Genomic DNA, 14,854 nt, shown 5'->3' with positions numbered 1-14,854 from the left:
GGCTTTAAGTAGTCATTTCACTTAATCGTTACAAAACCATACAAGACAGAATATTTCACGTCTTAACTACAGGGTAAGTTGCTAAAATAGATTTCTGAAATATGCATACAGCGAAATGAACAGAAGTAAATGGCATAGGATGAGGAAAATCCTCAGATTTCATATTCTAGGTAATGACCGAGCACACGTGGGAAAAGTTACCGTTAAATTTTATTTTCTTCACCCCAATAGGGTAATATTTATAGAAGACGGATCCCTTACGCTTCTTAGGTATTCCTTATACTTAAATGTATTAGAAATGCTGCCTTAACACATTTTTTCCCAGTCTGAAGATGGTTACTTTTTATGTAACCAAATGACAAGGCCCAGAGAAGTTACAAAAGAGGACACCACCTTTTCATCCGATCTCAGAGTTGTTCGCTGAAGCAAATTTACACAATAGCCAACCCCCGACGGCGGAGCTCGGTTAAATGCAACCTCGAGCGGCCCGCCGCGCCCAATTAGCGCATTGTTCGGACACTATGGGCGAGGACAACAGGCTGGGTGGCTCAACCAGTCTTCATCTATAGACTCTAAAGTTCGGGCTCCGAATTTCTGCATGATTGCTCCCCGAATTAACTTTACTTATGAAAGCCAGACATAATCCTAGGGTTGCCTCCAGTTTTACCTTGTCCCGAGTTCCCCAAAGAGTATTTAAAAGAATCATTACAGGTCCAATGAAGTAACTGTCACTGGGGAAGGACTGCCCGGGAAACAGGAAAACACGACACCCTCCACCTTGGAGGCGGTCGGGAAGAGTAAGCCCTGGGGGCGGGGACTGCGAGCCTCGGCTCCCCACAGGTGCTCTGAAGCCGCCCGCCGCTTCCCGATCCCCGGCCCGCCGAGTGCCCTCGGGGTGGCAACAGGCATTTCCCGAGGGCCGGGCGCGTCTCCAGGCGGACGAGACCACGTCCCTCGGCCCTCCCCGGGCGCTCGGGTCCCCGTGAGCTCCGCAGTGAGGGGCAGGAGCCTGAACTCGGCGGACCTGAGGCCCCGAACCGAGACGCGGCTCCCAGCCACTCCCGGGAGCGGTTGGCGGGCGGGCGGGGGCGGAGGAAGGGGCGGGGGCTTGCGGGCCTCTGGCTGCAGGAAGGGGAGGCCGCCTGGGCGTCGGCGCTGCGCGAGGGGACGCGATGAGCTGCGGGACGGGGCTCCGCGGGGCTCGCCGTGCAGGTAGGCCGGAGGGACCGTGGGGCCGGGGCAGAGCGCGCGGGGGGCGCCAGACCGCTTCCCGAGGGCGGCGCGGGGGGCGCGGGCGGGGGCCGGGACGCAGGCTCTCTGCTGGACGGCCCCAAAGAGTTGCGGTCTTGGAGGGAAGCGCTCAAGTCCGGTGGGGGGCAGCTTATTAGCTTTTTGGTCTAGAACTTCGCCGCCGCTCGGTGCGGCCCCGGGGAGAGGTCTGGGGCGCTGGGGCGTGCCCGGGCCGCCTTTGTCCCCCGGCGGTGGGTTGTCCCTTGTAGATGTCGGGCCATTTAAACCTTGGAAGGCTGGCCGGGCCGGTGCTGGCGCCCCCTCGCGCTTGTTCTTTTGGAAAGTTGACTTTGGGAAGTTGGATCTCGTTTTCTACTCCTGAGTGAAAAGTAAAAAGAAGTGGTTGCATGCGTAATAATGGAAGCATAACCAGCCCGCAGGAGCGTCCGACAGGAGCGCCTGGTTATGCCCCTTCTTGACTTGGGGACAAAAACCAGGCCTTGGCAGGCTGGGCAGCCCCAGGGTCTCTCCCACATCCACGCTGTTTGTGGATTTGAGTTAAGCCCCATCTTTCCCTACAGAATAATCCACGGCTAAACGTGTACTTTAGAACTTTCTTGTCACTAATTATATCACTGATAGCTTTAGAAACTTCGAGCCTGGCCATAGTAAAAAAAAAAAAAAAAAAAGGAAGGAAGGAAAAGGAAAGGAAAAGAAGGAAAAGGTTGAAACAAGCGGTTGATGCAGAATACCTTATTTCAGAGCTTTTTATTCCTTGCTGCAGGAAACCAGGCTTGCCCCTGGGGCAGGTTGTAGGAAGTCACCTTGGCGGTTCAGGGAGTGGCCTTGCCCTGGAGGGACGGGGCAGGGTCCGGTGGCCACTCCCATTTTGGATTCAGTTGTGAGGTGTGGGCAGCAGGGGCAGGGCTCCAGGATGCGGAACACTAGTGGGGGCACTTCCCCCTCCATTCTTTTTATCCCCTTGCTTTCCTTTTCCTACCTGCGTCCTTCCTTTTTCTCCACCCCACCCCCTTTTCAGTGTGTTCTAGGCCTGACACAGCTTACTCTGTATAGGATTATTAAACAGATTCTTGATAAGAAATCTGGGTAGATTTTCACAGGTAATGCAATGAATGAAGACGATGACCGTAGATAATGGAGAAGGTTGGAGAAATGAACACTTAGTTTAGGAAAGTAGCTGGCCTCTTTGGTAGGAGGGGTTTAGCCTGGTGGTGACCAGAGTGCACAGACTTTGGAGTTTCTGGGCAGACCTGGCTTTCAGTCCCCACTTGGCTGCTGTGTCCTTGGACAAGCCTGGCGTACTCTCGCTATCTGCCTCCTGGGCTGTGCAGCTGAGGGCGAGAAAGTCTAAAGTGTCAGGCCATCAGCAAATGCTCGCTGGCAGGATTATCTTTAAGCATTATCAAATTAAGGTGAGAAAAAAAGGAGGGATTCGTTTTGTTAAAATTAAATGGTTTAAGGAGCAAAGAGGTGATAGGTGCATCATGGTAAAAAGGAAAATTGCCTAAATCAGAGGCAAGGGGAAGTGTAGAAGAGTCAAGTTTAATGATGGACCCATTTTTGATAAATAGATTGCAGGAATTTACAAATGTGTTATATAGGATATCTCCATTGAAGTTTATTTTTTCCATGACGACAGAGCCATTTACCCTTTTAGGCAGTTCATTTGTATTCCTGCAGTGTAATGATGACACTTGTGAAAGTGTGCCCTTCCTGCAGCTTTGTCTGCTGAGTGACCACAGCAGAGGCATGGTGCAGTATTTTTTGTGGAACCTGGGTAAAATTTATCAACTCCAGTAAAAGTTTTGGAACTTGAGTTCTAACGGCTGTGTCCGTCACTTTCTGTTCTGATGGAACAAACTGCTAGAATAGAATGGCAGTGGGACCTGGCCATTGACTGCTACTGCGGGATGCAGGGTGCACACGAGTATGAGAGCGGGCTTTGAGCTGGCGAGGGTCAGAGCTGAAGTTCTCAGAGCCCAGTTTCTTTCTGCATCCCTGGTATTAACAATAACAACAAACCCTTTTTAAAAATCCCTCAGAGATTGCCCTGTTAACTTTGGAACTGAATGTTATTTTAGGTTATCTGGAGCTACCTGAAACTAGCTGTTTCCTAAATCTGTAGTCGCGTCTAAGCTGAGGGCAGTGTTCGAGACCGTCCCCATCTACAGCGGAAATTACCCCTAGCCAGGAGGCACGGTGCATTCCTTCCTTAGACTATAAAATGAGGATTTTTCTTTTACATAGATGTTATTTATACACATATCTGTGTCCTATATTAGCCTGAGAGAAACTTAAGGACATTTCTCATTTATATAAAAAATGAATTTTAAAGACCCAATCGAGTGCCTGTCTCCCAGTGCTTTCACCCTCGATGACTTGAGTTAGTTTGGTGACCGGCCGTTTGGCCCAGCTTCCACCCGCTACCCTTCAAGCTGCCATCGGCTCGCTAGGGGATGTGGAGCAGACGCCGGAAGAGGTGAGCGCCCGGGTCTGCGACCTTGTGCGCCATGTTGGAGAGAAGTGCTTTCCTAACTGGGCAGGAATGGGGGGGATGAAAGGGGGGGTTGTCCTTAACACGGGGATTGAATGTGTTTAGTTTGAGATGTTCTAGTTCTTTTTTTTTTTCCAAAGATTTTATTTATTTAACAGAGAGACAGCCAGCGAGAGAGGGAACACAAGCAGGGGGAGTGGGAGAGAAGAAGCAGGCTCATAGCGGAGGAGCCTGATGTGGGGCTCGATCCCAGAACGCCGGGATCACGCCCTGAGCCGAAGGCAGACGCTTAACGACTGAGCCACCCAGGCGCCCCAAGATGTTCTAGTTCTTTATCATATAACTGGTTTAAAGATAAAAGAGGCAAGGTGATTAAAAGGAGATGGATCCTGGACCACTTTTGAAAATGGAGAGACAGTCCCTCTGCGTGCGGGGAGTAGGTGGGGTGTGCGGTAGGAAGTATTCGGGAAGAGCAGTGTGGGGAGGAAGAGGTTTCCTGGGTAGAACTGTGTGGGGGAGGAGGTCTCCCCAGAAGAACGGTGTGCCGGGGGAAGCAAGGTCGGGTAGAGTGTCCTAGTGGACGTGCATCTGTCGGCGTGTCCCGAGTGCTGCACTGTCTCGCGGGGAAGATGCCGCGTAGAGCGACACGGGGAGCAGGCTGTCTGGGGGAGCTGTGCGTGGAGCACAGAGTACCCCGGTAGCGCAGTGTGTTCCCAGGGCGCTACCCCCGAGTAGGGGGGAGGCTGAGTGGGACGTACTCCCCAGCGGAGCCGTGTGTGGAGCGCCCGACGGGGGCGCGTGGGGCCGGAAGGACGCCGCCGAAGCCTGCAGCGGAGGAGGGGTATTTGCTAGAGCGGTGAGCGCAGTGGGAAGGCTCCCGGGAGCGCCGGTGCGGCGAGCGGGTGTGGCCGTGTCGGCGCAGCAGTGGCGGGTGGGAAGTACCCCGTATCCCGCAGGCCGGCGCGCGAAGCAAACCGCGCTTGGGTAGAGCTTGGTCTTGGTAGGAGGTGTTTCCCGTAGGGCAGGGTCTGGGGTAGAAGTGTCCCAGGGAGAGCAGAATGTGCAGCAGTGTCCTGGATACTCGAGCGGGGTGCTGTCCCCTGCAGAGCAGTGTGTAGTGTAGACGTTTCTGCGTCGAGCGGTTCGTGGGGTAGGAAGAGTAGGATGTAGTGTCAGGTGAGCGGCTTGCGGATTAGGAAGTATCCCCGGTAGGAGAGAGTGTCGAGAGGGAAGCATCCTCCCTAGAGCAGGGTCCGGAGTCGCAGGGCTTCTGGGTAGAGGAGTTCGTGGAGTGGGGAGAGTAGAACATATTCTTCGTCGTGTAGGGTGTGTAGGTTGTGTCCCAGGTCGATCAATGTGTGAACGGTATTTCAGCAGAACAGCGTATGGGGTGCAGGTAACCTTGGTAGGGCAGCGTGTGGGTGACCGCGGATCGCCCATAGAGCAGGCTGTGGAGGTGGGGGGTGCGGGGGCCACGGAGCAGGCCGGCTTTAGGAGGTACACAGGGAGAGCGGTGCGTGGGGCAGGAAGACGACCCTGGGAGGCTGCTCTTGACTCCTAAACTTTGGTGTAAAAACCGCCTTGTTAAAAATGCAGGCTCCCCCTCCCCTGGGATTCTGGCTCTGTAAATCTGGGTTAGGATCCAGGATTTTCTCACCCAGGCCAGGAATTGATGCAGAGGTTGAGAAAAACTGATTTAGGGTCTACTGGACAGCAGAGGGCCTTTGTGGGGTCCTGGCTCCGTGTGGATGCTGGGCAGATTCCAGGAGGAATAGCCTGAAAGTGATGGTGAAGGGCCCGGAGTTGAATTCCAGCCTCCCCCTCCCAGGGCAGATTGCTGTCAGTGAGGGGACTTGAGGCTGGGACAGTCAGGTGTTGGGGAGAGAAGGGAACGGGAGCCTCCTGGTTACAAGGTGACGGGTGGGAGGGTCTGTCTTGCTTCCTTCGCTGACCTCAAGGGAGAGCACCTTGCTATACTGTTAATATTTGTTTATTCCTTCTTTCCCTCCCTTCTGGGCTGTTAGGTTTATCAGGTAAAGACAGAGTCATGGGTGTCTGGGCCTTTCCTGTGGAAAATGCTAGACTGTGCTGTCCAGTAGCGAAGCCATTGGCCACATGTGGTTACTGAAATTGAATTAAAAATGGAGTTCCTTAGCAGCACGAGCCCCATTTCAAGTGCTCACCAGCCACCTGTGGCCCGTGGCTAGCATCTAGGACAGCACAGGTGCAGAAGGAGTTCATCCACAGAGAAAGTTCTGCTGCACAGCACCATTCTAAGGAGTAGAGGCGTCCAGTGAAGGGTGGCCCAGAGGGTGGGGAAGTCCGATCACGGGTCCAGAACAGAGGGTCCCCATCATGGATGGGATGGGTCGTAAGTGCAAATGTGCCATTTGGGAGTTCCAAAATTTAAGCCTTAGCCCTTGGCCCTTCCCTTCTCTTCTCCAAACTTCTACCTCTTACAGGTCATAGGGTAATCCAGTATTATCCACACACTGTTTCAGTTTTCCAGTGTTTTTTAATTCCTTTAATTCCGTATTTCATTTGCGCTGGTCCGTAATCACAGAACCGTGTTACTGTAGGTATATTTTGGAGTGAATGCATTTGCATAGTATTTTCTCCATGTCTCTTGGTAATACTCTTTTCCTATTTTGCAAATAAGAGTTCAGGGTGAGAAAGAATTGAGCTGTTAATTTATAGTTCATTTATTATTAAGTGGTTTCCCTTCCTTTTCCCCCTTCTTTTCATATACTATGACTTTTAAACCAAGCAAAACTCAAAGGGTTTAGAGTGTGGGATCCTGCTGTGTTTTACAAGTCAAAAAGTAAATTAACAAAATCCAACCTTTTTTTTTTTTTTTAAATAGGTGAGGAACAAAATGTGACAGAAACAGACGCCTTCCGTAAGAGGTAAAAATGTGCTCTTTCCTAATGAAGGCCTCCTCCTTTGCTGATCACTATCAGTCTACAAGAAGCAAGAAGGGCACCTGGGAGCAAGTAGAGCGGAGAACGGCGAGTGTTAGCATTGGGACAGGGGGCTGGTTGACCTGCGGGTTGTGGCATGACCCACTGAAAGGACCTACAGTGATGTTCAAAATATCTAGTAACTGGTGTGGCGTGGGCCCTGGAGCAGAGCTGGGGCCTGGGCAGGCTGTTGTCCCTGGTTTCTGGAGCAAAGATGCCCCTGGAAGGACTGGGGGGTCAGGGTGCTCAGGATGGCTGCTGTTTACCAGTCAGTACAGAAATATTTCAGGGTTTTCCTTACCAGTACGGCTGTGGGGCTTTCCAGGGCATGCCAGAAGCATGTCAGCCTGGCAGAGAAGCCGCAAACAGCGGACCTCTGTCTAGCCTCCACACTGATCTTGGGCATGGAGGAGCTCATTATTTAATATGACTTAAAGTGATTGTTGTTTAAACTTTTCATTAACAGTGAAATGTTTGATCCGGCAGAAAAGTACAAAATGGACCACAGGAGGAGAGGAACTGCTTTAATCTTCAATCACGAGCGGTTTTTCTGGCATTTAATGCTGCCGGAAAGGCGGGGCACCAGCGCCGACAGAGACAATCTCACGCGCAGGTACTAGTGTTACCTACATGGCAAGATAACGGGACATTTAAGTGATACTTCGCCAGAACTTGTCCGTCCTGAGGAAATAACAGAGCAGGAGTATCTGGGGCTGTGCCTCACTTGGGCACAGGGTCCCTTGTGAACGTGCCAGAATTTTCTTCCTAACCCTGTTCTATTAAATGCGAACAGGCTCTGCATGGTTACATCCGTATTTGCATAGCAGATGGCAACATTCTACCTCGAATCAGTTATGAGTAAGTCCCCACTGTGGGTGGTCAAAGAAAACCATCATTGTCACATCTCACTTTTTCTTTCCCCCTAAAGGCCAGTCTGTAGGTCATATAAACCTGTACAGACGTATGTACCCCTAGTAAGTAGAGTATGTGACCACTTGGAATCGCTCCTAAGCTCATCTCCGGTTTATCACCAGGTTTTTAGAACTAGGATTTGAAGTGAAATGCTTTAATGATCTTAAAGCAGAAGAACTACTGCTCAGAATTCATGAGGGTAAGTAGCTTTCCTATTTACCTTCTGGGGGGATGGAGTATCCTGTCGATAAAGGCATCCAAATAATTGTGTTGTAAAAAAGTCTCCCCAGATAATTTAGGAGGTTCCGTTGTGCCTTTGCTCGTATGTTACCCACCAGATCAAGAGAGTCTTGCAAAGTATTGTGCCCCCAAAGTTTATAGTTACCATATACCACTCATTACACTCGGTTATTCTAGAAATGAATGAAATGACCTTCTCATTTGGCAGTTGAAAGTCTAAAATGCTAGAAATGCTGAGCGGTCATGTTTTAACTGACTCCAAGTTTTTTACTGGCTTCAAAATACTGTGGATTTATTTAAAAAAATAAGTAATTAAATTGTCGATTTACATATATTGTCTCTAAATTTCAACATCACCGTGCAGTGGATAATCTAACTTATGTTTATCGTAATCACTGTGTGCAATAGATTTTCACGTCATTTGCAATGGACAGCTATATTTATTTAAACTGCAGAACTTTTAAAAAATTGAGGTGTAATTGATATATAACATACCAGTTTCAGTTGTACGATTCAATATTTGTATACATTGTAAAATGTTCACCAGTGTCTGCTTACCAACTGTCACCTTACAAAATTACAAAAAAGTTGTGATGAGCATTTTAAAGATTTACTTACCCACGTTCAAATATACAATATAGTGCTAGGACAGGCGCTGTGTGGTACGTTACATCCCCATGGCTTGTTTTATAATTGGAAGCCTGTATCTTCTGAGCCACTTTACCCCACCTACCAGCAACCACCAATCCGTTCTCGTCTGTACATTTGTTTTTTTAGATTCCTCATATAAGTGAGATCAGATGGTATTTGTCGTTCTTGGATTTATTTCATTCAGCATGCTGCCCTTAAGATCCATCCGTGTTGTTGCGAAGGCCAAGATTCCCTTTTCTGTAGCTGGATACTACTGTGTCGTGTATGTGTATATCCACACATCCATACATCTGTGTATCTGTACCCCATTTCCTTCCTTCACTGATGGACACTTAGGTTGCTGGCATATCTTGGCCGTTGTGCTTCTGTGAACTTGGGGGATGCAGGTGTCTTTCCAAATTGGTGTTTTCATTTTCATCAGTAAATACCTAGAAGTGGAATTGCTGGATCGTATGGTAGCTCTATTTTTAATTTTTTGAGGAACCAGACTTCTCTAACCTGTTAATCGTCTTATTTTGGGCTGCTGAGCACGTTTTCTGCTTGCTCTCAGTGCTGCAGACGTAGGGCGACGCCCGCACGCCCAGCGGAGGCGCATGGCACACGGCAGTTGTCAGAGTAGTCGGGGGCCTTTCCAGGCCGCTCCCAGCTCTCCGCTCAGAGGCACTTTGATTGCCACAGTCATCCCATTTTGTTTTCCATGTCATCATTCATTGTTGTAGAAAAGCTAATAAATGTGTTTAAACTCTTTGAGCTTTTAGTAGGTTTTTAAAAATCAGATACAGTATAAATTACTGTTTGAAGACTAGGTTGTCTCATTACATTTTACAGTTATTATAATAAATTCTCCTCCTCCATCAGAGATAATTTTATTCTCGTATTAGTAAACTGAATTTTTCTATGTACATAATCAACATCTCCTCTTCATTTCTCTGTGAACTTCTTGCGGCCTTTATAGCGTCAATCTCTAGCCACACGGACGCGGATTGCTTTTTATGTGTTTTCCTGAGTCACGGCGAAGGCAATCACATTTACGCGTACGATGCCAAAATTGAAATTCAGACACTGACTGGCTTGTTCAAAGGAGACAAATGTCAGAGCCTAGTTGGAAAACCCAAGATATTTATCATTCAGGTAAGACTGATTATGTTACGATCTTAATTGTAAAGTCCATGGTATTGCACACATGATTATAAAGAACTGAAGCCAGTTTTGAAAGTAACTCTCCAATAATTGGAAAGGCGCTTTTGGCTTCCTAGCTAATCAGAGCTGCAATTAATAGTCATTCCTATTAGTAGTAATTCCTTCTCAACAAGGAATAAATAAAGATGATTATCAGTTTATTAATAGATTGACATTTGAAAGGACTTAAAATAACCAAAAATAACTCCGGCCTGGCCCGGTGTCAGGTGGAGCTGCCAGAGGAAGGGTCTCTGCTGGAAGGGAGTGTGCGGGGAGGCCAGCGGGCAGAATGCAGGCGGAGTTCTGGTCCTAGCTTACTTCACCTCGTCACCTTTTCCCCTCAGCCAAACTGGTATTAGGGATAAAAATACGTTTGGGCCTGAATGATGCATTTGGCCATCAGTAAGGCATTGGAACAATGTTCTGGTGCTGCAGTTCTGTATTTCCACAAACAGCACGGGGGCACGGCCCCATCCCCCCTGCCTTGAAGCCTTGAGGGGAGGGAGCAGGGGGCTAAGAAATTAAGGAGGAGCCGTGATTTCTTGTTGGGACAACTGCTGAGGAGTATCCATCACATACAGGTGGCGTTGCAGCTCTAGAACTTAAGACGGGCAGCCGGGCTGGAGAAATACATTTGGGGGTAATGAGATTAGTGGTGATGGCAGCCACGGGAGTGGATGAGTTTACGCATACCAAGTATAACTTGAAAGGGGAGTGCAAAACAGAACCGAGGGCCAGCAGTGTGCTGAGGGAGATGGCCCAGCGAATAGGGGGAAAGGGGGAAATAATGACGTGGTTGCTTCATGAAAAAGGGAGTGACCAGCACTGTCAGGGACAACAGAATTAGAAATAATTGGCGAGCTACTACGCGGGGATAGCCACAAAGGAGGAAAATGTTTGGCCAGGTTATTTCTCTGTGCCTCCGAGTCTTCATCTGTGAAAGGAGATAAAACAGCACTGCCTCATGGGGGGGCTGTGAGGATAAACGACCTAACAAACAAATGAACACGCTTCGAACAGCGCCCAGCACACGCAAGCCCTCCGTTAAGGCCAGCTCTCCAGCCGACTGCGACTGAACTGGCAGGTGAGAGCATTGGATTCTAGGTTAGATAGGAAGACGGTGGAAAGTAAGTTCTGAAAAGAAGCCTGGTAATATGAAATAGATTAAAATCTCCCTGTAAAAATGGAATGTTAGAAATCTTGTTTACTGAAATCCCTCACGACTTTTTTCTTTCAAAGCTAACTCTTGGCAGCTCTTTCTGCCCACAGGTCCTGTCCCTGTGCTTTAATAAAACCACCTTTTTGCACAACCAATAGCTTATAACTCTTTAGCCATTTTCAGAATGAGGGATGCATTTAAAATACCACTACCAAATCTTTTTAGGTCATTGTATTAAGTGTATTAGGTCCATCAGAACGAAGTACACAGCCTGGGTGCCTTAAACAATAGAAAATCATTTTCTTAGAGTTCTGGAGGTTAGAAGTCTAAGATCAAGGTATCCGTTCTCCTTGGCTCGGACATGCTCTGTCTTGTGCCTTCTTCGTCCTTCCTCTGTGCAGGTCTGTGTCCTGATCTGACACCAGTTACAGATTAACATCATAGTAGACCTCTTTATATCTTATCTCCAAGTACTGTCACATCTGAGATACTGAGGGTTAGGACTTCTACATATAAATGGGAGATAGTAACAGAATTCAGCCCATAATAGTCATTTAATAGTAGAAATTAATGTCAGCCTTCATGTGAGTCAGGATTAGTGGATAAGAATTTGAGACTTCACTCTGTAAAGTAGGAGCAAAAAGAAAAGGGCCCAGTAAGAGAGGTCTTTCTCGGGTCAGGTGGTGTCCTTTTGACACCTGATGGCAGCAGCAAGCACAACCCACGCTGGTCACCTACTCCCTGATTCCATAGAAACACCAGGCAGAGGCCGCAGCTTTTCAAAGAAGGGCTGCGTCCTGGGGCCGCCGTGAGGTCGGGCCTTGGACCCTGCAGCCAGAGGCTTTCTCCTCGTAGCCTGCCTGTCAGCGCAGTGCGGTGCGCGGTGGAGGCGGCCGGGTCTTTGAAAACACGAACGAGAAGCCGAGCTAAGCAGGAACAGCGGTCAGCTCCATTTGCTCCGGAACTCGGCCGACCGCACGGGGTGGCTTGCGGGGCTGCGGACGCGACCGTGCGCGAGATTCCGCGTTCGCTGCGAGCCCGGAGCGCCGGCAGGAGGTGAGAAAGTGGTTCTGCTCCTCGTCTCGCAGGCGTGTCGGGGGGACCAGCACGACGTGCCGGTGCTGCCGCTGGACGCCGTGGATCACGGGGCGGGGCAGCCGGAGGCCAACGTCACCCAGGTGGACGCGGCGTCGGTGCACACGCTGCCGGCCGGCGCCGACTTCCTCATGTGCTACTCCGTTGCGGAAGGTGGGTGCGCGGGCGGCACGGCTGGCCTCGCGGGCGCGGCTTCCGCACGGGTCCCGGGCTGGCGCCGGTGTTTGTGGTGCACGCGGTGATGGAGCCTGCGGTCTCGGGTTTCGTGGATCACGTGGCACAGGGTGCTCTCCGAAGTGCAGAGTAACTGGTAGAGGAACCATTCCTGGGAGCCATGTTAGCTTACAGTTACATTGAATATTAGCTGCTGTTAGCAGTTGATGGTGATAGCGTCATGATACGCTTCGTGGAAAGCTCTGTTGAAAATACCTTGATGACCGTTGCTCCTTGCGCGTGCAGCAGTGTTTTTCTTTCCAATCTCCAGTCAGAATCACTGCCTGGCTACCAGGGTCTTGGGAATTTTTAGGAAATGGAGGAAACGACATAGAACTAATCCCATTTTTATAAAACTATATAAATTAATCCCTTTTCCCATATGAGACTAGTCAACTGAGAGCACTTTTGAAACCTTCAGGGTCGCATCTTAAGAATTCAAGCAGTTTTTGAGAAATTACATTTCTGTGATGGTGCATTATAAACTCTAACTGAAAGCCAAAAAAAACCCTCAGTGCCCTTTTCCCTCCTTTTCAGGTTATTATTCTCATCGGGAAACTGTGAATGGCTCATGGTACATTCAAGATTTGTGTGAGATGCTGGGAAAATTCGGCTCCTCCTTAGAGTTCACAGAACTCCTCACCCTGGTGAACAGGAAAGTTTCTCAGCGCCGAGTGGACTTTTGCAAAGACCCAAGTGCAATTGGAAAGAAGCAGGTTCCCTGCTTTGCCTCAATGCTAACTAAAAAGCTGCATTTTTTCCCAAAATCTAAATGATAGGAACTATTTTGTTTTATGTATCTGTGTTCAAAACAGATTTTTTATATCAGTATCACTAGGTTGAAATTTATGATACAGCAATTTAACATGTCTTAAAGGTTTAATGAGAACTTTAAAAAATAGTTCATATAGATATTAGCATGGTGAAAGGGCTTGATATATGTGAAATGAAATCCTCAGGGAATTACTATAAAAATCCACAAGCATTTGTTATACTTGATTTTTATAGTAAATCACAAGGTTACTCAAAATATCTGGCTGATTTAACTTGTATTTTGTGAAGTTTCTTATAAAAGTTTTATAATGTTTTTAAAGGTTTTTGAAACCCAAGAATTGTTTTCCCTTAATAAAATTCACATTCTTATTCATTTGTGTAATTCAGAGTAGACTTGTTTTACTTGGTCAAATTCATCTGCATATGAATTTCCACTTTTTAAAAAATTTTATTAGAGAGAAATCACAAGTGGGGGTGGAGAGGGAAAAGCAGACTCCCTGCTGAGCAGGGAGCCTGAGGTGGGGCTGGATCCCAGGACCCTGAGGTCATGACCTGAGCCAAAAGCAGATGCTTAACCGACTGAGCCACCCAGGTGCCCCTGGATTATCACTTTTTATATAGGACTTCAACTCTCACATTAAAAAAAAAGTCTTTATGGAAAGATATACCATGATCATGGATTGGGGAAACTGGTATTGTTAAAATGGTCCATACTGCCTAAACAATCAACAGATTCAGTATTATCCCTATATAAATACCAATGCCATTTTTCACAGACGTAGAACGAAGAATCCTAAAATTTGTATGGAACCACACAAGACACCAAATAGCCAAAGCCATCTTGAGAAGAACAAAGCTGGATGTATCATGCCTCCTGATTCCAAACTATAATACGAAGCATGGTATCATCACAAAAACAGATTAATGAAACAAAACAGGCAGCCCATAGTCAAATAACCTTTGACAAAGATGGCAAGAACATACAATGGGGGAAAACACAGTCTCTTAAAGGGGCGCCTGGGTGGCTCAGAGGGTTAAGTGTCTGACTCTTGGTTTTGGCTCAGGTCATGAGCTCAGGGTTGCAGGATCAAGCCCTGCATCGGGCTCTGTGCTCAGCGCAGAGTCTGCTTCAGATTCTCTCTCCCTCTCTCTCCCTCCCACTCTATCAAATAAATAAAACCTTTAAAAAAAAAATCTCTTCAATAAATGGTGCTGGGAAAACTAGACAGCTACATGGAAAAGAAGGAAACTGGACCACTTCTTACACCATATATAAAAATAAAGTGTTTTGAAGACTTGAATATGAGAACTGAAACCATAAAACTAGAAGAAAATATAGGCAGTAAGCTCTTGTACACCTGTCTGAGTACCTGCCCTCAAGGGCAACAAAAGCAAAAACAAATAGGACTATATCAGACTAAAAGCTTTTACACAACAAAGGAAACCAACAAAACAAAAAGACAACCTACTGAATGGGAGAAGATATTTACAAATCATGTATCTGATAAAGGGTTAATATTGAAATTATATAAAGAACTCATTCAACCCAATACCAAAGAAACAAAGGAAAAAACCCAATCTGCATAAAAAACAGACAGAGGACCTGAATAGACATTCTTCCAAAGAAGACATCCAGATGGTCAACAGACAAATGCAAAGGTGCTCAACATCGCTAATAAGGGAAAGGCAAATCAAACCCACAACGAGCTATCACCTCACCCCGGTCAGCATGCCTACTATCAAAAAGACAAGAAATAATAAGCATTGGTGAGGATGTGGAGGAAACGCAACCCTTGAGCCCTGCCGGGGGGAATGGCAACTGGTGCAGCCACTATGAAAAATAGCATGGAGGTCCCTCAAAAAATGAAAAATACTAATACGTGATCCAGGAGTTCCACTGCTAGAATTATCAACACAAAACCACTA

At 47.8% G+C, this 14,854-nt stretch overlaps 2 protein-coding genes across 6 annotated transcripts in view; one reads left to right on the top strand and one right to left on the bottom strand.

Moving 5' to 3' along the window:
• Window positions 1-832: 832 nt before the first annotated feature.
• CASP6 (caspase 6) lies at window positions 833-13,301 on the top strand. 3 transcript variants are annotated; one of them, XM_045799169.2, is made up of 7 exons: window positions 833-1,212; window positions 6,609-6,651; window positions 7,172-7,318; window positions 7,740-7,816; window positions 9,464-9,639; window positions 11,935-12,094; window positions 12,692-13,301. In XM_045799169.2, the coding sequence occupies exons 1-7, from the start codon at window positions 1,173-1,175 to the stop codon at window positions 12,928-12,930; spliced, it is 882 nt and encodes a 293-aa protein (XP_045655125.1). In that variant the 5' UTR covers window positions 833-1,172; the 3' UTR covers window positions 12,931-13,301. The 3 variants fall into 3 exon arrangements, with proteins under 3 accessions (XP_045655125.1, XP_045655127.1, XP_045655126.1); XM_045799171.2 differs by having other exon boundaries at window positions 1,127-1,212; window positions 7,192-7,318; XM_045799170.2 differs by lacking the exon at window positions 833-1,212 and having other exon boundaries at window positions 6,617-6,753.
• The window catches only part of MCUB (mitochondrial calcium uniporter dominant negative subunit beta), a 110,219-nt gene continuing 96,748 nt past the window's right edge, over window positions 1,384-14,854 (bottom strand). For 2 of the 3 annotated variants that reach the window (XM_087866393.1, XM_045799166.2), the window contains one exon: window positions 8,278-12,452. Coding sequence is in view for 2 of the 3 variants with exons in the window: in XM_045799166.2 (XP_045655122.2) it covers window positions 12,432-12,452 (21 nt within the window). In the remaining variant the exon portion in view is untranslated. Of the gene's footprint in view, window positions 1,609-8,277; window positions 12,453-14,854 lie in introns of those variants that run through there. The other variant, XM_045799168.2, reaches the window with a different exon arrangement.

This window comes from Ursus americanus, chromosome 13, assembly GCF_024610735.1.
Source record: "Ursus americanus isolate L20-20 chromosome 13, mUrsAme1.1.p, whole genome shotgun sequence".
Lineage (NCBI taxonomy): Eukaryota > Metazoa > Chordata > Mammalia > Carnivora > Ursidae > Ursus > Ursus americanus.
Note: the sequence above shows the minus strand (reverse complement) of the source record. Positions and strands in the feature narration are given on the sequence as shown.